This window comes from Rattus norvegicus, chromosome 6, assembly GCF_036323735.1.
Source record: "Rattus norvegicus strain BN/NHsdMcwi chromosome 6, GRCr8, whole genome shotgun sequence".
Classification (NCBI taxonomy): Eukaryota; Metazoa; Chordata; class Mammalia; order Rodentia; family Muridae; genus Rattus; species Rattus norvegicus.
Window position 1 is genome coordinate 6063457 of NC_086024.1, and position 25478 is coordinate 6088934.

General features: G+C 36.3%; 1 protein-coding gene across 3 annotated transcripts in view; it reads right to left on the reverse strand.

The window, feature by feature from the left end:
• Window positions 1–25478, reverse strand: part of Cwf19l2 (CWF19 like cell cycle control factor 2) — a 66529-nt gene that overhangs the window by 27299 nt on the left and 13752 nt on the right. For all 3 annotated transcript variants that reach the window (XR_005505551.2, NM_001135003.1, XM_063262176.1), the window contains exons 7-10: window positions 21861–21976; window positions 19804–20450; window positions 6011–6101; window positions 4261–4353 (exon numbers count right to left, since the gene is read on the reverse strand). Coding sequence is in view for 2 of the 3 variants with exons in the window: in NM_001135003.1 (NP_001128475.1) it covers window positions 4261–4353; window positions 6011–6101; window positions 19804–20450; window positions 21861–21976 (947 nt within the window). In the remaining variant the exon portion in view is untranslated. The remainder of the gene's footprint in view (window positions 1–4260; window positions 4354–6010; window positions 6102–19803; window positions 20451–21860; window positions 21977–25478) is intronic.

A 25478-nucleotide genomic window follows, 5' to 3' on the forward strand; every position in this document is an offset into this window, starting at 1 on the left:
TTTGTTCAGGAAATTTTCCCCCCTTCCTTTTTGTTCGAGGCACTTCCTCACTTTCTCTTCTTTTAATTTCAGTGTTTCAAGTTTTAGATAGAGGTCTCTGATTCACTTGGACTTCAGCTTTGTACAAGAGGTAAAAAAAGGTCAGTATCCATTCTTCTACATACTGAAATCCAGTTGAAGCAGCACTATTTGCTGAAAATGCTGCCTTATCTTCTTTGTCAAAAGATCAAGTGACTATAGGTTCATTTCTGGGTCTTCAATTCTATTCCATTGATCTACCTGCCTGTCTCTGTACCAATACCTTGCGGTTTTTATCATGATTGCTCTGTGATATAACTTGAAATCAGGAATGGTGATTCTCCCAAAAGTTCTTTTATTGTTGAGAATAGTTTTCATTATAATGGGTGTTTTGATTTTTCCAAATATATTTGCAAATTGCTCTTTCTAATTCTATGAAGAATTGAGTCGGAATTTTGGTGGGGATTTCATTCAATCTGAGGATTACTTTCAGCAAGATGGCCATTTTTACATATTAATCCTGTCAATCCGTGAACATGGGAGATCATTATGTCTTCTGAGACCTTCTTCAATTTCTTTGTTCAGAGACTTGTTAGTCACACCAAGGTATTGTATATGATTTGTGAATATAGTAAATACTGTCATTTCCCTAATTTCTTCCTCAGCCTGTTCATCCTTTGAGTAGAGGAAGGGTACTGATTTGTTTGAGTTAATTTTATATCCGGTCACTTTGCTGAAGTTGTTTAAAATGCTTAGTGGTTCTCTGGTGAACTATTGGGGTCACTTAAGTATACTATCATATCATCTGCAAATAGTGATATTTTGACTTCTTCCTTTCCAATTTGTATCCCTTTGGCCTTTTTTTGTTGTTTAATTGCTCTGACTAGGACTTCAAGTACTATACCGAATAGGGACACAGTGATGTTAGAAGGATTGCTTCAAGTTTCTCTCCATTTAGTTTGATGTTAAGCTGCTGGTTTGCTATATATTGTTTTTACTGTTTACGTATGGGCCTTGAATTCCTGATCTTTCCAAGACTTTTATCATGAAGGGGTGTTGATTTTGTCAAATGCTTTCTCAGCATCTAATGAGATAATCTGTGGTTTTTTACTTTGAATTCATTTACAGAGTAGATTACATTGATACATTTACATATATTGAACCATCTAAGCATTTCTGGGTTGAAGCCTACTTGATCATGATGGATGATCATTTTGATGTGTTCTTGGATTCTGTTTCTGAGAACTTATATTGAGTACTTCTGCATCGATATTTATAAGGGAAATTGGGTCTGAGGTTCTCTTTCTTTGTAGGGTCTTTGTGTGGTATAAGCGTAATTGTGGCTTCATAGCAGGAATTTGGTAGTGCTCTGTCTGTTTCTATTTTATGGAGTAGTTTGGAAAGTATTGGTATGAAGTCTTCTATGAAGGTCTGATAGAATTCTGCACTAAACCCATCTGGTCATGGGCTTCTTTTTGGTTGGAAGAATTTTAATAACTGCTTCTATTTCTTAATGAGTTACTGGACTGTTTAAATGGTTTAGCTGATCCTGATTTAACTTTGGTACCTGATATCTGTCTAGAAAATTGTCCATTTCATTCAGATTTTCCAGTTTTGTTGAATATAGGCTTTTGTAGTAGGATCTGATGATTTTTTTAATTTCCTAAGATTTTGTTGTTGTGTCTCCCTTTTCATTTCTGATTTTGTTAATTTGGGTATACACTCTCTGCCCTCTAAGGTTTATCAAAGAACCAGCTCTTGGTTTTGGTGATTCTATGTATAGTTCTTTTTGTTTCTACTCGGTTGATTTCAGCCCAAAGTTTATTTCCTGCTGTCTACTCCTCATGGGTATATTTGCTTCTGCTTCTGCTTCTGCTTCTGCTTCTGCCTTCTGCCCGCTTCTGCCCGCTTCTGCCCGCTTCTGCCCGCTTCTGCCCGCTTCTGCCCGCTTCTGCCCGCTTCTGCCCGCTTCTGCCCGCTTCTGCCCGCTTCTGGCTTCTGCTTCTGCTTCTGCTTCTGCTTCTGCTTCTGCTTCTGCTTCTGCTTCTGCTTCTGCTTCTGCTTCTGCTTCTGCTTCTGCTTCTGCTTCTGCTTCTGCTGCTGCTGCTGCTGCTGCTGCTGCTGCTGCTTCTGCTGCTTCTGCTTCTGCTTCTGCTTCTGCTTCTGCTTCTGCTTCTGCTTCTGCTTCTTCTTCTTCTTCTTCTTCTTCTTCTTCTTCTTCTTCTCCTCCTCCTCCTCCTCCTCCTCCTCCTCCTACTCCTCCTCTTCCTCCTCCTCTTCCTCTTCCTCTCCTTCTCCTTCTCCTTCTTCTTCTTCCTTCTGCTTCCTTCTTCTTCCTTCTCCTCCTCCTCTTCTTCTTCTCCCTTTTCCTTCTTCTTTCTGCTGCTGCTATTGGAGCTTTTATGTGTGCTGTCAAGCTGCTAATGTATCCTCTCCTCTGTTTCTTTTTGGAGGTACTCAGAGCTATGAGTTTTCCTCTTTGCACTGCTTTCATTGTGTCCCATAAGTTTGGGTATATTTGCCTTCATTGTCATTAAATTCTAAAGTCTTTGCTTTCTTTCTTTATTTCTTCCTTGTCCAAGTTATCACTGAGTAGAGCATTGTTGGTATGTTTGGGCTATCTGTTGTTTTTGATATTATTGAAGACCAGCCTTCATACATAGTGATCTGATAGGATGCATGAGATTATTTCAATCTTGTTGTATCTACTGAGGCCTGTTTTGTGACCAGTGATATGGTACCAAGAGGTGCTGAGAAGAAGGTACATTCTTTTGTTTTAGGATGAAATGTTCTATAGAAGTCTGTTAAATCCATTTGGTTCATAACTTCTGTTAGTTTCACTGTGTCTCTGTTTAGTTTGTTTCCTTGATATGTTCATTGATAAGAGTGGTGTGTTGAATTCGATGTAATGTATGCTTTGAGCTTTAGTAACGATTCTTTTATGAATGTGGGTGCCCTTGCATTTTGAGCATAGATGTACAGAATTGAGAGTTCCTCTTGGTAGATTTTTCCTTTGATGAATATAAAGTATCCTTCCTTGTCTTTTTAAATAACTTTTAATTGAAAGTCAATTTTATTTGATGTCTGAATTGCTACTACAGCTTGTTTCTTGGAAAAAATTTTCCACAGACTATTACTCTTAGGTAGCATCTGACTGTCACTGAGGGGCATTTCCTATATGCAGCAAAATGCTGGGTCCTATTTATGTATGTAGTCTGTTAGTCTATGTCTTTTTATTGGGGAATTGATCCCACTGATGTTAAAGAGATATTAAGGAATAGTGATTGTTTCCTGTTATTTTTGTTAGAGGGGGAATTGTGTTTGTGTGCCTTTCTTCTTTTGGGTTTGTTGCAAGAAGTTTACTTTCTTGCTTTTTCTAGGGTTCAGTTTCACTCCTTGTGATGGGAGTTTCCCATTCATTATCTTTTATATGGCTGGATTTGTGGAAAGATATTGTGTAAATTTGTTTTTGTCATGGAATTTCTTGGTTTCTCCATCAATGGTAACAGAGAGTTTAGCTGCATATACTACCCTGGGCTGGCATTTGTAATCTCTTAGGATCTGTATTGCATCTGCCCAGGATCTTCTAGCTTTTATAGTCTCTGTTGGGAAGTCTGGTATAATTCTGATAGGTCTGACTTTATATAGTGACTTTTCTATCTTACTACTTTCAATTTGGTGATATAGTCAGGGTTGAACATTGTCTACTGGTATGTAAAATAGCTGTAGGAAAGCAAAAACTACTCTCCCATAAATATATTATCAACATTATGGTAAGAAATATCAGTATTTGCCAGAAAAAAAAAATGCACCTCCAAATCTAGTAGTTTGTTACCAGTCAACTAACAGATGACTTAAAACTCTCTCACTCTTTCTGGACTAGGATATATAACCTTCTGATATACATCATCATTTAGATTTTTATTGTCCTTTCATCCCTACTCAAATTAAAGTTCTAAGCATGTAACTGTTTTTGTTTGTTTCATGCAATACTAAGTAAATGAACAAACCATAGATTAAAATAATTTGCCTTGTATAAAATTAAAATCTAATTCAAGTTTCTTCATTTTCTATACAAAAGAATTTAAAGACACTGACAGAATCTAGAATAAAAGTAGATTTCATGGGCCCTAGGATGTGGCTTGCATGCTCATGAAAGTTACACAAAGACATCCAGTGTTACAATAACAATGATATTAAACTAAGTTATAATACATAATAACATAAACTTTTATTACTTACCTCTACCCCTGATCTTTTTGCTGGTATCTGTCTAATGGTTTCTTTAAATTTATTTGCCTCTTTAAGTTGGGCTTTAAGTTGTTCAGCTAATTCCTTTAAAAGAAAAAATAAGCTGTGGTTTTAAATTTTTAATTACAGAATATTTCAAAGATATGAAACAGAAAACAGCTTAGCAAAAAGCCCTGCAGTCAACAGCTAACATCAACCATCAATTCACACTAAATTTTAATGAACCTCAGATACGAATTGCTAGATGAGAGAGCATTTGTTTATGGTTTTGAGGTGAATAGTTTTAAGAAATGTACTTTGAGAGAACCACAAAAATGGAAGAAATGCACTAAAAATATATTAAGAATCACACTTTTGTAAGTTCTTAGGTATTACAAATTTCTATTACAGAAAACTTCAGTTATTTGTCATAGGAAGAAACCACAAGAAGAAAATTGTATTTTCATCATTTCTGATAAGAAATTTACATAAAAACTTTGAATGTATTTCACTATTCTAAGAACTTTGTACATTTATGTAAAACACCCAAGAAATGATAAATAGATTTATGTGACAAAAAAAGAGCATGGTAATCTGCCATGCTTCCATGAAAACTGAAACACTGTTTTTTTTTTTAAATGTAAGTTAACCTATTATGTGACCACTTCACTATTTTCATTGATTCTTCTGTGCTTTCAAATATTAAACTTCAGGTTTTCCTGCTATAATTATTTGATAGTTAACTCATCTCTGTTAATAATTTTTAGGCTGAGCTGAATTTCACTGATTTGCAAAACTATGTTACAAACTATGTATAGAATACACAGTCTATAACAAAATAAGAAAAAGTAGATTTACTACACAGGAACATAGAAAGATTCTAGCTTTGCTACTCTCACTTATCGAAGTTAACATAAATTAGTATAATGGGCATATCATCATGAATATATGGGTGAGTGAGTACTTCCTACCAAATTACTCCTGCTTCTCTTTAATTTTAGACAAACAGGTCTTCTACTCAAAAATATAATTTAGGTTCTTTTAAAAACATTTTTAATTTATTGATGTGATGCATCAGAGCATGTTTGTAGAGAGGACAACTTGCAGTATTAAGTTCTCTTCCTTCCAGTATGTGGGTTACATAAACCTTAGGTCGTCAGCCTTGGTGCTAAATTCTTTAACCTACTTGAGTGGTCCCACTGGCCCCAAGATTATAGGTTAAGTTCATTTTAAGAAAGTGATAAAAGCACTGTTGGGCTGGACAAAGCTCAGTGGTTAGGAGCATTTGCTGTTCTTACAGAGGACAAGAGTTCAATTCCCAGCAGATACGTCAGGTGGTTCACAACTTATACCTCCCCATATCTTGGGGATCCAATACATTTTTCTGGCCTCCATGGGCATCCCAATGAACATACACAGACATTAATAAAAATTCTTAAAGAATATTACATTTTTGCAAAAATAAAATGAGCATTCCTAATAAATTAAAATGGAAATAAAAAAGATACCTTTAACTCCTACAACTATGTCCAAATATAGAAAAGTGCTTAAAAATAACAATTTTTTCATAAATTTCAGAAATCTAATAAAAAGGAAATAATCCATATATATTGCTTTAGTAGAGGAACTGCAAGAGTAGCAGAAATTAAGAAATAGAAATTATTTTCAAAGCATGCTACAGCCAAATGACTGATGCGTCTAAACAAACTGTGAAAGCGGGACATTTCACTCTTCTCCAAGTGAAAGCACACAGAGTTCTTACCATATTCCCCATCATTTCTGCCTTGATAATCTTGGCCCCCAGCTTGTTCTTTTCATCAGCATTCAAGGGATAGATGGGCTCTGTCTTTGGACTATAGATGAAACAGAAGAGAGAACATATGTCATAAAGCAACCTCATGCCTTAGCTTAACTCACTTCAACAAAACATATAGCACTAATACTAGGTCACAGTTCTAACACATAAAAATTAAGGTCAGCATTTTAGTATGAACTACACTTCAAGATTCTGTTCAGAAGTCAAAATGATCAATATAATATAGTTACAATAATAACTGAAAAGAGTCCAATAACTGTAAAATATACAAATTGTCATATTAATATAGTTATCATATGTAAATGTTTGATTTATATTACTAATATTATATACTAGTATTTAAAAATGGTATTTTTAAATATTCAGCTGGTGTACTTGTGCACACCTGTAATCTTAACACTCAGGAGACCAAATTTGGAAGCTGTCATGAGATGGAGGCCAGCTTGAGCTACATGGTGAACTTGAGGCCCATCTGGGCTGTATCGAAAAACTCTGTTCAGAAATAAGTAACAAAATCTATACTCACTCTAAGAAATAAAGCAAAAACACTAATTTCAGACTACGATTTTCTATATCTTGAGAAATTCTGTATTCCATATAACAAATTATTGATCATCTTAGAACTATAATCTTGAGTATATTTAGTTGCATTCAATAAATAAAAGCAACAATTGTGTGCTCTTTTGTAAAACTGGCCCATGATTAGAGAGAAAATTAATTTAAAATTGAGATCCTGTGCCAATCTCAGAAAAGCCTCATGTAAGAGAAAATTTCAGCCAACATCAGATAATCCAGCTTAACTACCTTAAGAGTTACGGCTACAAAACACAGGAAGGATAACCTTGTAAGAGTCTACAGGAGTCCAAAGCAAAGGGCAGTAACAGTCCTACAAGTTCAAAGTTCCTGATATACAATGCCAAAGAAAAGAAAGCTATATGATGAGAAAGTCACTCAGGGTTGTCCTGCAATAGTCACCAAGGCAATACTTATAGTCAGAGAAATAACTTTACCAGGTGGTTAAAGAAACGTTCTGAACAATTCTGGTAATATTGTCTGGTCCCACTAGTCACAAAACATAACTGTATATGTAAGAAAATATTGGGTAAAATGCTTAGGAAATAATACGCCATACAGTAAAATGCTGCTCAGAACCCAAATCAAAAATGTTAAAAATTAAGCAAAATGGTTTCCCATTTACATCTCAAAAAAGCAAAAATAAATACATGACACATGTGAATGAAAATGTTCTTATGAAATTGATCAATTCATACAATGATGCATGTCAATAAACAATAGGGGAATATGCAGCATTCATCAAGGAAATACCATATTATTTAGCCCCCATATATCAGATATACAAGTAAAAAATTAAGAAAACTCATAATTAAGACAAAACTCTTATCAAAATCAAAAGCCATCAGAACTGCAAGTTATAAAAAAAGTCATATTCAGTTATTACTATTAATCTATCCCATTTATTCATAAAGAAACAATGAAGATATTAAAAAGCCATTTTAGCCAGGCTTAGTGGTTCACATCAGTACACAGGATAGGAGAATAGAGCATTCGAAGCCAGTGTGTCTTCTGTCAATACAAAACCTTGTCTCAAAAGTACAAAAAGACATAGATTAACAAACTGGATACGCAACGAGGACCCTGCATTCTGCTGCCTACAGGAAACACACCTCAGAGACAAAGACAGACACTACCTCAGAGTGAAAGGCTGGAAAACAACTTTCCAAGCAAATGGTCAGAAAAAGCAAGCTGGAGTAGCCATTCTAATATCAAATAAAATCAATTTTCAACTAAAAGTCATCAAAAAAGATAAGGAAGGACACTTCATATTCATCAAAGGAAAAATCCACCAAGATGAACTCTCAATCCTAAATATCTATGCCCCAAATACAAGGGCACCTACATACGTAAAAGAAACCTTACTAAAGCTCAAAACACACATTGCACCTCACACAATAATAGTAGGAGATTTCAACACCCCACTCTCATCAATGAACAGATCATGGAAACAGAAATTAAACAGAGACGTAGACAGACTAAGAGAAGTCATGAGCCAACTGGACTTAACAGATATTTATAGAACATTCTATCCTAAAGCAAAAGGATATACCTTCTTCTCAGCTCCTCATGGTACTTTCTCCAAAATTGACCATATAATTGGTCAAAAAACGGGCCTCAACAGGTACAGAAAGATAGAAATAATCCCATGCGTGCTATCAGACCACCACGGTCTAAAACTGGTCTTCAATAACAATAAGGGAAGAATGCCCACATGTACGTGGAAATTGAACAATGCTCTACTCAATGATAACCTGGTCAAGGAAGAAATAAAGAAAGAAATTAAAAACCTTTTAGAATTTAATAAAAATGAAGGTACAACATACCCAAACTTATGGGACACAATGAAAGCTGTGCTAAAAGGAAAACTCATAGCTCTGAGTGCCTGCAGAAAGAAACAGAAAAGAGCATATGTCAGCAGCTTGACAGCACACCTAAAAGCTCTAGAGCAAAAAGAAGCAAATACACCAAGGAGGAGTAGAAGGCAGGAAATAATCAAACTCAGAGCTGAAATCAACCAAGTAGAAACAAAAAGGACCATAGAAAGAATCAACAGAACCAAAAGTTGGTTCTTTGAGAAAATCAACAAGATAGATAAACCCTTAGCCAGACTAACGAGAGGACACAGAGAGTGCGTCCAAATTAACAAAATCAGAAATGAAAAGGGAGACATAACAACAGATTCAGAGGAAATTCAAAAAATCATCAGATCTTACTATAAAAGCCTATATTCAACAAAACTTGAAAATCTGCAGGAAATGGACAATTTCCTAGACAGATACCAGGTACCGAAGTTAAATCAGGAACAGATAAACCAGTTAAACAACCCCATAACTCCTAAGGAAATAGAAGCAGTCATTAAAGGTCTCCCAACCAAAAAGAGCCCAGGTCCAGACGGGTTTAGTGCAGAATTCTATCAAACCTTCATAGAAGACCTCATACCAATATTATCCAAACTATTCCACAAAATTGAAACAGATGGAGCACTAATGAATTCCTTCTATGAAGCCACAATTACTCTTATACCTAAACCACACAAAGATCCAACAAAGAAAGAGAACTTCAGACCAATTTCCCTTATGAATATCGACGCAAAAATACTGAATAAAATTCTGGCAAACCGAATCCAAGAGCACATCAAAACAATCATCCACCATGATCAATTAGGCTTCATCCCAGGCATGCAGGGATGGTTTAATATACGGAAAACCATCAACGTGATCCATTATATAAACAAAGTGAAAGAACAAAACCACATGATCATTTCATTAGATGCTGAGAAAGTATTTGACAAAATTCAACACCCCTTCATGATAAAAGGTCTGGAAAGAATAGAAATTCAAGGCCCATACCTAAACATAGTAAAAGCCATATACAGCAAACCAGTTGCTAACATTAAAATAAATGGAGAGAAACTTGAAGCAATCCCACTAAAATCAGGGACAAGACAAGGCTGCCCACTCTCTCCCTACTTATTCAATATAGTTCTTGAAGTTCTAGCCAGAGCAATCAGACAACAAAAGGAGGTCAAGGGGATACAGATCGGAAAAGAAGAAGTCAAAATATCACTATTTGCAGATGATATGATAGTATATTTAAGTGATCCCAAAAGTTCCACCAGAGAACTACTAAAGCTGATAAACAACTTCAGCAAAGTGGCTGGGTATAAAATTAACTCAAATAAATCAGTAGCCTTCCTCTACACAAAAGAGAAACAAGCCGAGAAAGAAATTAGGGAAACGACACCCTTCATAATAGACCCAAATAATATAAAGTACCTCGGTGTGACTTTAACCAAGCAAGTAAAAGATTTGTACAATAAGAACTTCAAGCCTCTGAAGAAAGAAATTGAAGAAGACCTCAGAAGATGGAAAGATCTCCCATGCTCATGGATTGGCAGGATTAATATAGTAAAAATGGACATTCTACCAAAAGCGATCTACAGACTCAATGCAATCCCCATCAAAATACCAATCCAATTCTTCAAAGAGTTAGACAGAACAATTTGCAAATTCATCTGGAATAACAAAAAACCCAGGATAGCTAAAACTATCCTCAACAATAAAAGGACTTCAGGGGGAATCACTATCCCTGAACTCAAGCAGTATTACAGAGCAATAGTGATAAACACTGCATGGTATTGGTACAGAGACAGACAGATAGACCAATGGAATAGAATTGAAGACCCAGAAATGAACCCACACACCTATGGTCACTTGATTTTTGACAAAGGAGCCAAAACCATCAAATGGAAAAAAGATAGCATTTTCAGCAAATGGTGCTGGTTCAACTGGAGGTCAACATGTAGAAGAATGCAGATCGATCCATGCTTATCACCCTGTACAAAGCTTAAGTCCAAGTGGATCAAAGACCTCCACATCAAACCAGATACACTCAAACTAATAGAAGAAAAACTAGGGAAGCATCTGGAACACATGGGCAATGGAAAAAATTTCCTGAACAAAACACCAATGGCTTATGCTCTAAGATCAAGAATCGACAAATGGGATCTCATAAAACTGCAAAGCTTCTATAAGGCAAAGGACACTGTGGTTAGGACAAAATGGCATCCAACAGATTGGGAAAAGATCTTTACCAATCCTACAACAGACAGAGGCCTTATATCCAAAATATACAAAGAACTCAAGAAGTTAGAGGGAGGGAGACAAATAACCCTATTAAAAAATGGGGTTCAGAGCTAAACAAAGAATTCACAGCTGAGGAATGCCGAATGGCTGAGAAACACCTAAAGAAATGTTCAACATCTTTAGTCATAAGGGAAATGCAAATCAAAACAACCCTGAGATTTCACCTCACACCAGTGAGAATGGCTAAGATCAAAAACTCAGGTGACAGCAAATGCTGGCGAGGACACTCTTCCATTGTTGGTGGGTTTGCAGACTGGTACAACCATTCTGGAAATCAGTCTGGAGGTTCCTCAGAAAATTGGACATTGAACTGCCTGAGGATCCAGCTATACCTCTCTTGGGCATATACCCAAAAGATGCCCCAACATATAAAAAAGACACGTGCTCCACTATGTTCATAGCAGCCCTATTTATAATAGCCAGAAGCTGGAAAGAACCCAGATGCCCTTCAACAGAGGAATGGATACAGAAAATGTGGTACATCTACACAATGGAATATTACTCAGCTATCAAAAACAATGACTTTATGAAATTCGTAGGCAAATGGTTGGAACTGGAAAATATCATTCTGAGTGAGCTAACCCAATCACAGAAAGACATACATGGTATGCACTCATTGATAAGTGGCTATTAGCCCAAATGCTTGAATTACCCTAGATGCTTAGAACAAATGAAACTCAAGACGGATGATCAAAATGTGAATGCTTCACTCCTTCTTTAAAAGGGGAACAAGAATACCCTTGGCAGGGAAGAGAGAGGCAAAGATTAAAACAGAGACTGAAGGAACACCCATTCAGAGCCTGCCCCACATGTGGCCCATACATATACAGCCACCCAATTAGACAAGATGGATGAAGCAAAGAAGTGCAGACCGACAGGAGCCGGATGTAGATCGTTCCTGAGAGACACAGCCAGAATACAGCAAATACAGAGGTGAATGCCAGCAGCAAACCACTGAACTGAGAATAGGACCCCCGTTGAAGGAATCAGAGAAAGAACTGGAAGAGCTTGAAGGGGCTCGAGACCCCATATGTACAACAATACCAAGCAACCAGAGCTTCCAGGGACTAAGTCACTACCTAAAGACTATACATGGCCTGACCCTGGACTCTGACCTCATAGGTAGCAATGAATATCCTAGTAAGAGCACTAGTGGAAGGGGAAGCCCTGGGTCCTGCTAAGACTGAACCCCCAGTGAACTAGACTGTTGGGGGGAGGGCGGCAATGGGGGGAGGGTGGGGAGGGAACACCCATAAGGAAGGGGAGTGGGGAGGGGGATGTTTGCCCAGAAACCGGGAAAGGGAATAACACTGAAAATGTATATAAGAAATACTCAAGTTAATAATAAATAAATAAATAAATAAATAAATAAATAAATAAATAAATTAATTAATGAAAGAAACTATCATAGAAATAAAACAACTTTTTTTTAATGAAGATAGCATGTATTGATATTAACAACTTTTACAAAAAGGAGGCTACTTGGTCATTATTAAATTTATTTGATATATCAAAAAAAAAAAGTACAATGAAGATGTAAATTGAACTCCTACTTAAGAAAACTGCAATCCAGAGATTAAAAAATCCACAGAGTAATACTTTTAAATTATCATATTACTGTATTAGAATTACTGTATTAGAAGAAAACTGTATTAAAGGTAAGGTATTATTTATAGACATTATTAATTAACAAAGGAGTTCTATAAATGTAAATACATAAATGTGATACATGTAAAGGAATGAAAGATACACTGTCTCAATATTCATCAAATGAAAGTTCATATATCTATGTTAATATGAGACAAATTACTGTATAACACAAAGATGTTGTACCCTGGACAAAGAGGGTTGGTTAATTTGTAAGAAAAAAGGACTGAACTATCAAAATATACAGGAATCCCTACATCCATGTATCTAGCAAGGAAGCTTCAAAAAGCAAACTGATAGTATTTCGACAGACTACACCACAATGAAACCACGCATTTCAGTATTTCTAAACACTATAGAAAGTAAACAGAAAATTAGCAAGAATATGGAAGATGAATAACAACTAAGTGAGCTGATGATGATTTACAGAATGCACCACTCAATATCCATGAGACACACATTAGTTCAAGGAGAATAAAACTGTTCACCAAAATAGACCATACTCTGAGCCATAAAACTGCTTTTCATAGGAAGTCAAAGAAACCAGGTTGTCCAAAAAATATTTTCTGATCAATGAAATTAGAGATCAATAACAAGCACTACTGTACAGGTTTCAACTACCCAGACCCTCACCAACCAGCACCAAGAAAAGAGAGAAGGGAAACTGGAAGGCATTCTGAACTGAATAAAAATGTAAATGTAACATATCTCAATTTGTAAGGATCTTCTAGAGTTTGAACTTAGAGAAAGCAGAGCGTTCGTTACATATTTGGAAACAGCAGATATCTACTTTTAGCAGCAGAAAAAAAAAAACAACTCAAAAGTAATCAGAATATAGGAAATAATTAAAAAGCAGAAATAAAAATCAAATCAAAGCAAACTTCAATAAAACCAAAGTTGCTTTTTTAATGCAATGAATAAAGCAGGTGAAGAAAGCAAATACATGGACTATCAACAAGAAAATAAGAATGAAATCATTCCTAGATTTTCTAAGCACTAACCAAAAAGACACACAGAATGCAAACAAGCAACTTGAGATTCTCGCATGTGAGCTGTAGTTATTAAGAGATATAGTGAGGCTGTGGGCTAAAGCTACTCACCAAGATAAAAAGCCTGCCCACTGCCAAGTGTCTCAACATAAATAGGGAAATGATGGTTCCATATTCTATTGGTAGCAACATAAAATGGCATGCCAGTTTTAGGAAACAGTCTCACATTTACTTAATATTTAGAGTGGAAGAACTGTATGATCCAGTAATTCGTCTCTTAGGAATTATGTAATAGAAAAGAAAGCAAATGTACATGAGTATATATTAAAGTTTTGTTGGTAATGGTCATGAGCAGGAAGCAATCTAAATGTCCACCTACGTGGAATGAAGAAGCAGACTGTGGTTTACAATCCAATTATATCTTAACTATCAATCAAAAGGAATGAACAATTAATATGCATAACAACCTGAATGAAGCTAAAAATAATTATGCTCAGTGAAAGAAGTCAGCCTCCCAGCAAAAGTACACAATGAATTTCTCACTTACATAAAATGTATGTGGTGAAAGAAAGCAGAAGGGTCTGGAAATGGATATGGAGTTAGGGATATGGAGGGTGGGAGCAGGAGGGGAACATTATAAACTTGCAGAGATTGTGTTTCACAAGATACACATAAGCATATTCCAAAATTTAAAAGTTGTATACAACCGTTTATCATGACAATTTCATAAGGCTTTTAAAATTTCAAAATAAAAGGAGCAATAAAAAAAAGGTAAGGCAAAATATATCTTCTCTCAAAAAACAGAAACACAAAAACAAAACAAAACAAAAACAAAAAATCCTAAATTCATACATTAACACAAACTTCCTCTATTCTCTCTCCTCCCTCGCCCAATCTCTAGTCAGTCCCTTTTTTCCCCACTTTAAGATAGGGTTTCTCTCTGTAGCCCTGTCTGTCCAGGAACTCACTCTGCAGATAAGACTGGCCTTGAACTCACAGAGATCTGCCTGTCTCTGATTCCTGAGTGCTGGGATTAAAGGCATGAGCCACTACTGCTAGTTCATGTCCTCATTTTTTAAATGGTGCATCAGGAAGTCTTGAAGCCATGGCCACTCACACGTTCCATTGCCAGGTAACTCAACAAAGTGTGAGTTTGGTGCTTAGCTCACCTTAGAATGGAAGGCAGAAAAATGGCCGACTCCTCTAAGGCTGGCCATTGGCACCCATGATAGACCCAAGACAAAAGGAAGGGATGTGCAAGTAGCAAGAGTGGTTAAGTTCTGATACCTGCAATATAAGAAGAAAACTAAGGTTTCTGTATCATCCAAAGGAGGCAAGTCACTTAAGGGAAGGACAGCACACTGCAAAGGAGCAAAGAAGGAACCAAATGATAGGGACAAGAGACCTGCAGACCACCATGCTAGAAGTGTATGGCATGGCTCCACTCAACTTAGACATGTCTGCCATCAACAACAAAAGCATGTTCAGTACGGCTCCCCTCTTGGGGGACAGAGAACATGACCATAGGGTCACAGATTCTGAGGCTGACTGCTGTCTGTGAAGATGGAAAACAACCTGGCTCTGCTAGAGAAGGCTGATGACGACTTGGGGCCACACGCCATGAAAACACGAAGGCTACAGAGGCAAGGGCTGAGACCTGTGATGACAGCTGCTGCTCTGGCAGAAACATCAGTGGGGGCCATCATCCTCAATGCCCAAATGGAGGTAGTGGGCCCTTTTCAGGCCATGGCAGAGAGCTTCGAGGTGCAACACGAGACAGGGCCACAGCCTTGGACACTATTTGACATGAGCTGCTTGTTCAGGTCATCCACATTAGCAAAAATAGGAAGGAACTCCTAGATGATCTGCAGCAAGCCTTGAGGACTGACTACCCCACAGCTCTTAGGTGAGCTGGGCATCTGCCCTCCTGGATGCCAGTGCACAGATGCCTTTCCTGCTGGAAGAGCTCAGGGACTTAATCACCAAGCAGGATAGAGTTTCACAGAATGGTCATCCAGGAGCTAGAACTTTCCTCCCAGGATAAATCAGGAAGTCATGGAAGTCCAGGGCATTCTACCTGCACCCAGTGATACTTCAGTCAAGACACCCTTATGAACCACAATCACCCCCTAGAATGTAATGAATGACAGCACAGGCCTGGTCCTTGAGCACCTTGCTTTAGGTAGCCTTGTCATTTTGTGTGCCATTTCTGTCCATTTACATACCCTCATGCCTTGTTCACAGGGACTGAAGGAAGTTCAGGTGATGCAATGTTCTGAAACTTTTGTGTTGCAGGAAAACTAAAAAAGAGGGGCACCATGCCACACTACGCTGGGCACCTGTCGGCACATAGAGCAGACTCTCTGGCCCAGAGATCCCGAAAACTTTCCACCCAATTTGCTAAGTTTCCATGGTGGATTGCTACCATGCCAGCCCCACGCATCCAAATTCCACAGCTGGCTGGGGTGCCCTGTACCTTGCTCTGGAACTCAGTTCAGTCACAGAATGAAGAAAACACCATACAAACTTAGTTTAGAATCAACAGGTAACTCAATCGTTGGTACAACTACTAACATCCTAATTAGTAAGCCATACTAAATTAAATCCTCCTGTGGTGGATCTGCCATCTAACCAAGGGCCACTAATTCCTTATACCTTGTACCCCAAAATCTGCCCCCCAAAATCCACAAGTCCCTTTTCTCCTACTCTCTTCCCCCTTTTGACCTGGAAGTACCGCCTATTCCTCGCCCAGTAACTGGTCCCTTTCAATCTTGCCACACTTTTGTGCATTCTTTTTCTACACTTCCCACTTGGGACATCCTCAGCATTTCTGGTTTGTGATTTTGGTTTTGGGGACAGGGTCTTTTGGCAGAGTCCTAGTGTCATGGAACTGCCCTTGCTGCTTTAAAGCAGCCTTAATAAATTCTGATTGATGTCTGTTTAAAAAAACAAAACTCAAAATTTCAGTTAATAAAAGTGGACTTTTCAGTAACTTTAGTTTGTGGATAATTATTAACTAACTGGTCAGTTCTAGGGATCCCCTATGCCCATTTTCCGAGATCTGGGGTTGCACACATACATAAAACTGCTGGGTACTAAGTCAAGTTCTGGTCCTCATGCTTTCTCAGCAAGCAGACCAAACATATAGCCCTCTTCTTACGGTGGTATTTCTGTTTTTATCTCCTGCATATCTCTTCTGTCTCTGACACTGTATATGGAACCATATTTTAGACTACATACGGTAGCACACAGCTACTCTCTGTTACAACAAAAATATCCTGAATAAAGCTGCAGAAGGCCCTGCTAATGCTCATCTGGGATGTCTTAGTTCTTTACTTCCCCACACCACTATATCGAGAAACGTCCCTCTTGCCTCATGTCTCAGACCTAAGATGAAAAATTCATTCAAGAGAAGGTACAAAGGAAACACTAAAGGTAACCTGAAGCCTAGAGTTTCCAACATAATTGTAAAACACTCTCTTTCTGCAGCTTCTCTAATCATCTATAACAGTGAGCAGACATTTTGAGAGAAACACATATCTCCTACTGTCCTATAATAGAAGAAAGTATAATCATGTTTGATTTTCCTATATTACAGGCATATTTCTGCAGTCTCCATTATAGTTTCTAAAAAGAAAACCCACAATTTCCCATCAAAATCTGTTCTACATACACACACACACACACGCACTTAACTTCTCAGAAGGAAATAATTAGAGTCCTGTCCATTAACATTGTAGTATTCAATTTTTCTTTTACTATGGGCAGTGTTCACTGATCTCTGTAATTATTCTTTGCTTACCACATACTCTCCCATTTTCACTTGTGCCTAAGGATCTTACTCATACAGTTAAGACCTGGCATCTTCTCCATGCCTTTCTGAGCTCAAAATAGCAAGATGACACTCAGAGGTTATTAACAGTATATTACCTTAGTCTTTTATTAAATTCATAAACTCTAAGGACACAATATGTAGAGGAATTTTAATCCAGCAACATGGTTACTCTGGCTGGAATACAGTCATGCCTTTAGTATGTATCTTTACATACAGGTAAATGCGGGCAAGGTTAGTTTACAGGAGGAAGCACCCATGTTTGAAAGTGATATCTAACTGAGGGGCAGACAAAGTAACAAATCAGAGAAAGGTTTGACAGAATGAGTCAGAGATAGGATGTGTGCCACTCGCAGGAGAACAGCATAGAGGGAAAAAGCTATATAAGAGTAGTGTAGAGGGAAAGAGTCAGTGAGTTCTGTTGAGTCAGTTGAGTCCAATGCAGTAAAGCTGCGTTTGTTCATGAGTTCATGGAGTTCAGTGCACATCAGCAGAGGCAGTTGAAGCTAGAGAATAAGAAGGAGCCAGAAGATTAGAACAAATTGCCAGAGTTATTTTGAGGCCAAGCAGAGCAACTCGGTGAGAAGCTGAGACAAACCAGATTGAATCAGTAGCTTGGAGAGGAGGTTAAGCCAGAACAGCTAAGTTGAACCAGCCAGAATTCAGAAAGAATTAGAAAGGGTGAGCTTATTCAGCAGTAAGCCTTCGAGATGAAAATTAAATCAGGTGAATAAAAGATACTTTTACAATAATATTCTGTACTCATTTTAAATACAGCTCTAGCTTTCAAGGTCCTAAAAGTTCTTAGCTAATATATTTTTTCTAACAAAAGAAAACTATACATATATAAACTTTATCTCTCAAAATAATAAGCTTAAAGCTCTAACTCATATGAATCACTATTAGATGATGTTTTCCTGTAAGATAATCACAGGCCAAATAAGAATGAAGTAGAAATGATGCAAATGATCAGATGAAAGTGAAACAATGGATAGAAAAGGAAAGCCTACCAATGATGCAAGTAAAGAGAAAGAAAAAGCAATTACACAAAAGTACTATTGACTAGACTTACCTCAAAGAAACAAATTCCATGGAAAAGTTGCTTTTTAAAAATGCATGTATCTGGTAAAGATTCAACAGGCTACAGACTTGCCAGGTAAAATGCTTATTAGATCTAGTTAAATTTCCTGTTACCAACAGGGTTTTTGGTAAATTTGTTTGTTTAAATCACAAATATGTCCAATTGCTTCAAAGAAATTACAGTATTTTAATTTACTAAATCAAACAACCCTAGTGATACAATGAGAATTACAACCTCAATTCCCTCCGTTTTCATACTGATCTCTTGTAGTTCTAAAATCAGATTGATAACTTTTTATAGTTCTAAAGTCCATTGATTTTCAAATTTCCAAGAATCCTGGCATTTAACAATCCAACATATCTTACAAACAATAATGTTCACACAAATGTAAAGCACTCCTTGACTTACTCTTTGCTCTCTTACCACTACTTGATTACTCAGAAATATTTTTCTTCCAAATATATGGAGATAATTCCTAAATTTTTCTTTGTCCTTTCAGACAGTCAGGGAATTCATAAAAAGCTTCATACTTCTAACATTTTATGTAATCTGGAGAAAAAATAATCGCAGGGTCTCCAGTATTCCTGTACCAAAATATAACTACCCAAACCCTACAATTTCAGAAGCATTAACAGAAATGAAACAATTCAACAGCCAGACAGCATACTAACAATGTAGGGAAGGCATTGCATACAAGGTGCATGTACATTCACAGAAAACAGCATCAGCGCATTGTGCTGAAATGCTAAGGCAATATTAATGAAATCAGTAATTAATGATATCTTTCCATTGGCAACTGGGGACTAGAAATGATCTACCACCTAAGGCACACAAAATAAAGCCCAGGTAGTTTTACTTCTAATTCCTATCATGGTTTTTCAATCAATTATTAACAGAATTTCTCCTTCAATTTTTTATGACAAGAGGTCAGAGGACAACCTTCAGTGGTCTGCCTTTTAGGTTGTTTTAAACAGGATCTCTCATTTTTGCTACTATATACAATGACATTTTCTAATCCCTGCCATGGTTATTCAGTCACCATAACAAAATTTGCACTTAAGTTTCTGGAGTCTACCTGGCCAATGAGTTTCTGAGGGAATTTTCCTTTTTCTATCTTCCATCTTTCTACTGGAGCACTGGGGTTACAAATGCACACTATCCAAGCTGTCTCTCCAGATCTTTAACCTATTTTAATGATCATTTCAGTAGATGTTTGTCCTTACTTTTTAGTCACACTTTTTCTACCTCCAACATGGCCACCCCAATGACAAAAATCAAGGTTTGATCCCCCACTCAAGAATGTATGTGAGGGTTGGGGATTTAGCTCAGTGGTAGAGCACTTGCCTAGCAAGCACAAGGCCTTGGGTTCGGTCCCCAGCTCCGGAAAAAAAAAAAAAAAGGAATGTATGTGAAAACACACACACACACACACACACACACACACACACACACACACACACACACATTACCCAGCAACTGTCAACATTATGTCCTGCAGCTGTCCTCTTGCTGGTGGATCATGCCTCTCTCTCTCAGACTGTAACTGTTCTCTTCTATCTCTTATAGAGTCCTCATTGGTACTGCAGCTCCAGGTTTCCAATGACTTTTGATCTGAAGGTTTCCTGTCTTCTCGCCCATCAGATCGACTCCAGGATGTTGAACTTTCTTCACTGTAGTCTGTGGGTTTTCGAAAATCACAATGCAAAGAAGCCTGAGCCACTAATGAAGAATGTGAAGTAGATGACTGAAAATTTCTTCTCTTGTGAAATGACAGTTCATCTTCATCAGAGGGTCTTAAGAATTTAGATCTCAAATTTTCAGAAGATTCTTGGCTTTTTCTTATTGCAGATTCTCTTCTACAGGTTCCTAAAGTCCCAGGTCCCTTCCCTGAGTCAGGACCACTAAACTTACAGTTGCTGCTGCTTGTAGGCTCCATTTCCATGTGTCTGTCCTCAGAGATATTTTTACATTTCACTAAATCTGAAGTGCCACTTGCTTGACTACGCTGTGCTTTTTCTGAATACGCAGACTTCCTCCACCGTTCCTGTCCATAGTCTTCTCTTTTGTAAGTAATTTTTTCAACTTCTTTTAATTTTGACTGAAATATTTCCATTGACTATAAGGGAGAATAATAATATATCTACGATTAAGGAAAATTCAATGTCTTGTCTTCCACATGCCACAGTGTCATGATACACTGTTAAATGGTACAATAAAAATCCCATACCAAAATACAGAACCATGAAAATCACAATACATTACGTTCCAACACAAAACTTTAAAAAGTATAAGTAGATAAAGAAAAATAATTAAGTCAAGTAAACAGATTTCAAAAAGGGAGGGACTAAGAACAAATGCCCTGTATAAAAGTGTCACAGAGATACAATAAATACAACCTTTAAAAGTCATAATTAATTCAAGAGGATATACTACGCTGCTACGAGTAGAGCTACTTGTCAATAGAAAAAAAACTATTTAAAACTAAGAAAAACTGATAGAGGTGGGGGGAGTTCAGGTATACTGAATGAAATAAATTATTAAAAATCAAATTGACCAAGAAATTATCTACAGTTTAGTAAATAGATACATGTGTTTTACTTTAAAAAAAAGATACATGGCATTTGATTCTAGAAAACCTCATAACTATGTGTTAGTGCTTCTAGATGTAAAGATGGGAGAAAAATATGAAAAGAAAAAAAGGATTCCACCCAACTGATCTTCTTGAACAGAAAGGTTCACTTAATACCCTTTAAGGTAGGGACAGAAAAAGACTTGCAGATTAAAATAGCTAATTAGACTCAAAATAAAAACCTTAGCAAAATCTGGACAGGGAAAGAAGTGTATTTATAGATAGGATATGCAAATATAACATTACGTGAAATGAAAGAACATTAAAATGGCTTAAAAATATATACCGAAGCACAGTCACACTGCCAAAATGCTACAATATATGAAACTCTCCAGAATACCATGATATGAACAATACTTAGCCCTAAATGCATACTACAGAAACTCCTCTGTATTATTTAAATTTTGTTCCAATGAGAAAAATGCTACTTTTACACTAAACATATGCATATTTTACATTTTACACACTTGGGTTTTACATTCATTATGTTAATCTTATGATACTATAGCCAAGATAGGCAAGATAGCTAATTGGCTAACCACACTTGCCACCAAGCCTGATGACTTGAGTTTAATTCCTGGGATGCACATGTATTCTAATACAACATGAGGGAAGGACAAAACTGACTCCCATGAATTCCATATAGGCCCTTTTGCATGTGAACATTCCTCCATACACACACACAAAATAAATAAATAAATAAATAAATAAATAAATAAATAAATAAATAAATAAATAAATAAATGTAAAAACATTTCTAAGCAATATCCTTACATAATCACAAGAGGAAGTTATTTAAAAGAATATCAGTTCAAAATGTTTCATGAATCCAAACAAAGACAGTTTTTCAAGTAACTATGAAAGCAATATATATCTTCTTAAAACACAAATACCTACCCCATATTTTTCAGCTACAATATCTTCAAAATTTCTGTTTTCTTTTTGAGCTTGTTCCTTCATTCTTTGACAAGACTTTCTTAGCCAGCTTAATCCACCATCCTCTACTCCTCCAGCTAAATTCCAATATAAGCATTAGTTATATTTATTAGGTGGTTATTGTACAATTAATATTTACTGTTTTTAATCATTTTTAAAGTATAAAGTTACTTTCCTTGAATATTTGAAAGTTATAACCACAATCAAATTTCACCATATATTTACATACCTACTCTTGCAAGCTACAAAGGCTTGTCATGATGAAAAGAGAAACAAAATTATAAGTAAACACCATTTAAAAGAACAAAAATAAATTTACACAATATAAGAAAGCTATGGAGAAATCAAAGAAGTAGAAGATTATTTATTTATTTATTTATTTATTTATTTATTTATTGAGATAGGATCTTACTATGCAACTTCACACTTCGTTATTTATTATATGTACCAGGCTGGCCTTGAACTCAAGAGGTATACCTGCCTCTGCCTCCTAAACGCTAGGATTAAATGGATATGCCACCTCGTTCAGCTTAAGTATTATTTTTAACTGGAAGGTCATGGAAAATTCCATAAAATGAGCTCAAGGCAATGAGTCAGATTTATTTTAAAATATATAGTGGGATTGGCACTCCCAGAAACATGGAATAAATGTGCAGAGAGGACAAAGATAACTGAGAAGCAACACAAAGTATAAACAAGGAAGTTTTAGAAGGTAATGTCATTAAGATAAACCTTAGCTGTGATTAGCAACTATGAACATTTGAATGTCTTTAATAAACACACACTCTCTCACGTGTGTGCCTCATATTTTTAATCTATACAAAGAAATTTAATTGATTATTTAATTAATATGTCGTTCCTGGTTCTCTTGCACCAATGAAAACTGCTTTCAGATCCCTCCAGCTCTAAAGCCAAGAAACACATAAAGTTCCCAATGGCATGCATAAAAATCTTCATAACATAACAGCCTATATAATACGTCAAACATGGAAATGGCCATGACCAGAGAGGGATCATGATCTGTTCTTAAATGGAATAATTTACAGTAAAGAGAATAAGCTTCAGCTTTTCACAACACTATGGAGGAATTTGAAATGCAGACAAAAGAAATAAAGAGGCAAAGAGTACCACTTTGGTAATGAAAACTAGGACTCATTACCCTATAGTGATATAGTTACTAGAGGGGACAAGAACATTTCCAGGGTGTTGAAACTGTTGCTTCTTCAAGATGTGCCGATTTCTAATGACACTCTATGACAATCTTCACTGTGCTCTTACTTTTCAGTGCATGTCAGACTTTAATTAGGGGCTGAAGAAGGGCTGGAGATATGGCTCAGGGTCAAGAGCTTGTGCTCCTCTAACAGATGAACCAAGAGTTCAGTTCCCACACCCACATCATTTGGCTCATTAATGTCTATAACACTAGCTCCAGATCTGATAGATCTGGCTCGCATAGGCACCTGAAAGTCACATTTCCATACATCCCAACTCCACATATTCACGTAAATAAAAATAATTTTTAAAAACTTTTTTAAAGTTTAAACACAACACTAATAGCAAAACAGACTTTAAACTGCCACTAAGGTATTAGCAGTCCCAAAAGAAATAGGGGAGAACAAAAGTAATCTGTTTGCCCTATAGTGTGTGTGTGTGTGTGTGTATGTGTGTGTGTGTGTGTGTGTGTGTGTGTGTGTATGAAGGAAATAAACAGGAATAAAATCCAACCAATTCAATATCAAATTAAATTCTAACTTTAGAAATCAAATTTAATATTATAAAGCAAACAGAATAATTTGCAGCAGCATCCTCAGATTCAATTAACATGTTTTAATGAATATTTACTACTTATAAAAATTGTTAAACACAGCATGATCAAAAATCATGAACATGGCTCTAGCCCTTCGTGCTGAAAAAAGTTATCATTTTTACAATGAAGTCAGTGGTATAACACACTTAATATATAACTAAGTATAATATATAATGTATCCCAAACCTATTTTTTAAATAAGTCTAAAATTGTGTTTTAATTTCATGGTTCTAAGAAGTTACATTGTAATAAACAAAACACAACCAAAGGAACCCCAGAAATTTCTACTATTTCTTTCAGAAGACAAATTAGTACAGAAATACTAAAGAGAGGTGGGGAATGAGCATCAGAAATCCTAGACTGAAGTCTCCTGCTACAACTAAATAGTTTTAACATCAAAAAGCAGGTCATTCATTTCTTTGAACTTTGATGTCTTAGTGTTAAATAAAGCAGCTAATTAATTAATTTAAAGGTTCTTTAAATTCAAAGACTTTAACAAAAAAATCCAAGAAAGAGAGGAGGAAGAAGAATCAACAAGTGTTCACTGAAAAAGCCCCATAAACCAGTGTCAACTAAGAACATTAAAAAAAAAAAAAAAAGAAAAGAAAAGAAAGAAAGAAAGAAAAGAGAAGAAAAAAACAATGAAGCAGGCCTGCAATCATGAACACTTCCCTGGTAAGACCAGGTTTCAAATAAAATCTAAAATAACTTTGTATAGCCTACAAAACAGCTCTATTGCTTCTGCTCTCAGTATTCTGAGAAGAAAGCTAAGATTAATAAAGAATTACTAAAGATATGGTATACTAATTGTTAAAAAAAAACTGTCAATATAACCTTTTCAATATATTTCACCACAGAGTAAGTACTGGACATTATCAATATGGAGGGATTGCTAGATACCAGACACAGTCCTGGAAGCTTTCTTCAATTTTCACAATAACTTGTAAAATAGACACTGTCAGTAGTCCCTATCACATCTCAATGGATTGGTCTCTGAAAGGTTAAAACACTTTCACCATGTCATAAAACAAATAAATGGAAATGCCAAAATTCAAATTCCAAGAAGTCTTTACTCCAAAATCTAAGTCTTTCACACCATTGTACTCTCGCTGGTACTTAATGCTAACATGCCCTTAAAACACTCAAGTCCCTAATAGTTCTATCCATAACATGTTCTAACCAAAGTAATGTACAGTAGATTTTATAAACTTCATGTTAACTCTGGAATCTGAGCCTCTAACATACAGGTTTTTGTCATTTTCTTTCTAATTAAATGCATGGGAAATGTAGGGAATGCATGAAATGGAAAAGTGTTCCCTCCTAGATGCTTCAATTTATTCTACTCCTGCTAATACAGTAGTTAAGGCAGAACTCCATGCCTTTTATACTCAGTGTCCTTCAAAACCTGCTGAATACCAAATCCACAGATTAAGTGTCAACTCTAGGTTCTCCTGAAACATGACCTCACTTGACTATCTGACACTGGAGTGACACTTAGGGGTATCAGACTCATAAGGTCAGGCTGTGTTAACTCATTGTTCCCTACTTGTTAACTTTCTAGAAAACTGTATTTCAAAGAGAGCTGTATATGACTAACATTATTGGTATTGACTTAATCCAGTAAAGACATTTTTGCCCATACTACAAGCAAAATTGGAACCTGCAGTTTCTAATAACTTCGAAAAATTACTAAGAATCCTAAAGATGTCTATCAGGTGGAGTCATCTCATAGGTGAATTTGATTCTCCGATACAATAAAGAATCTTAAGAAG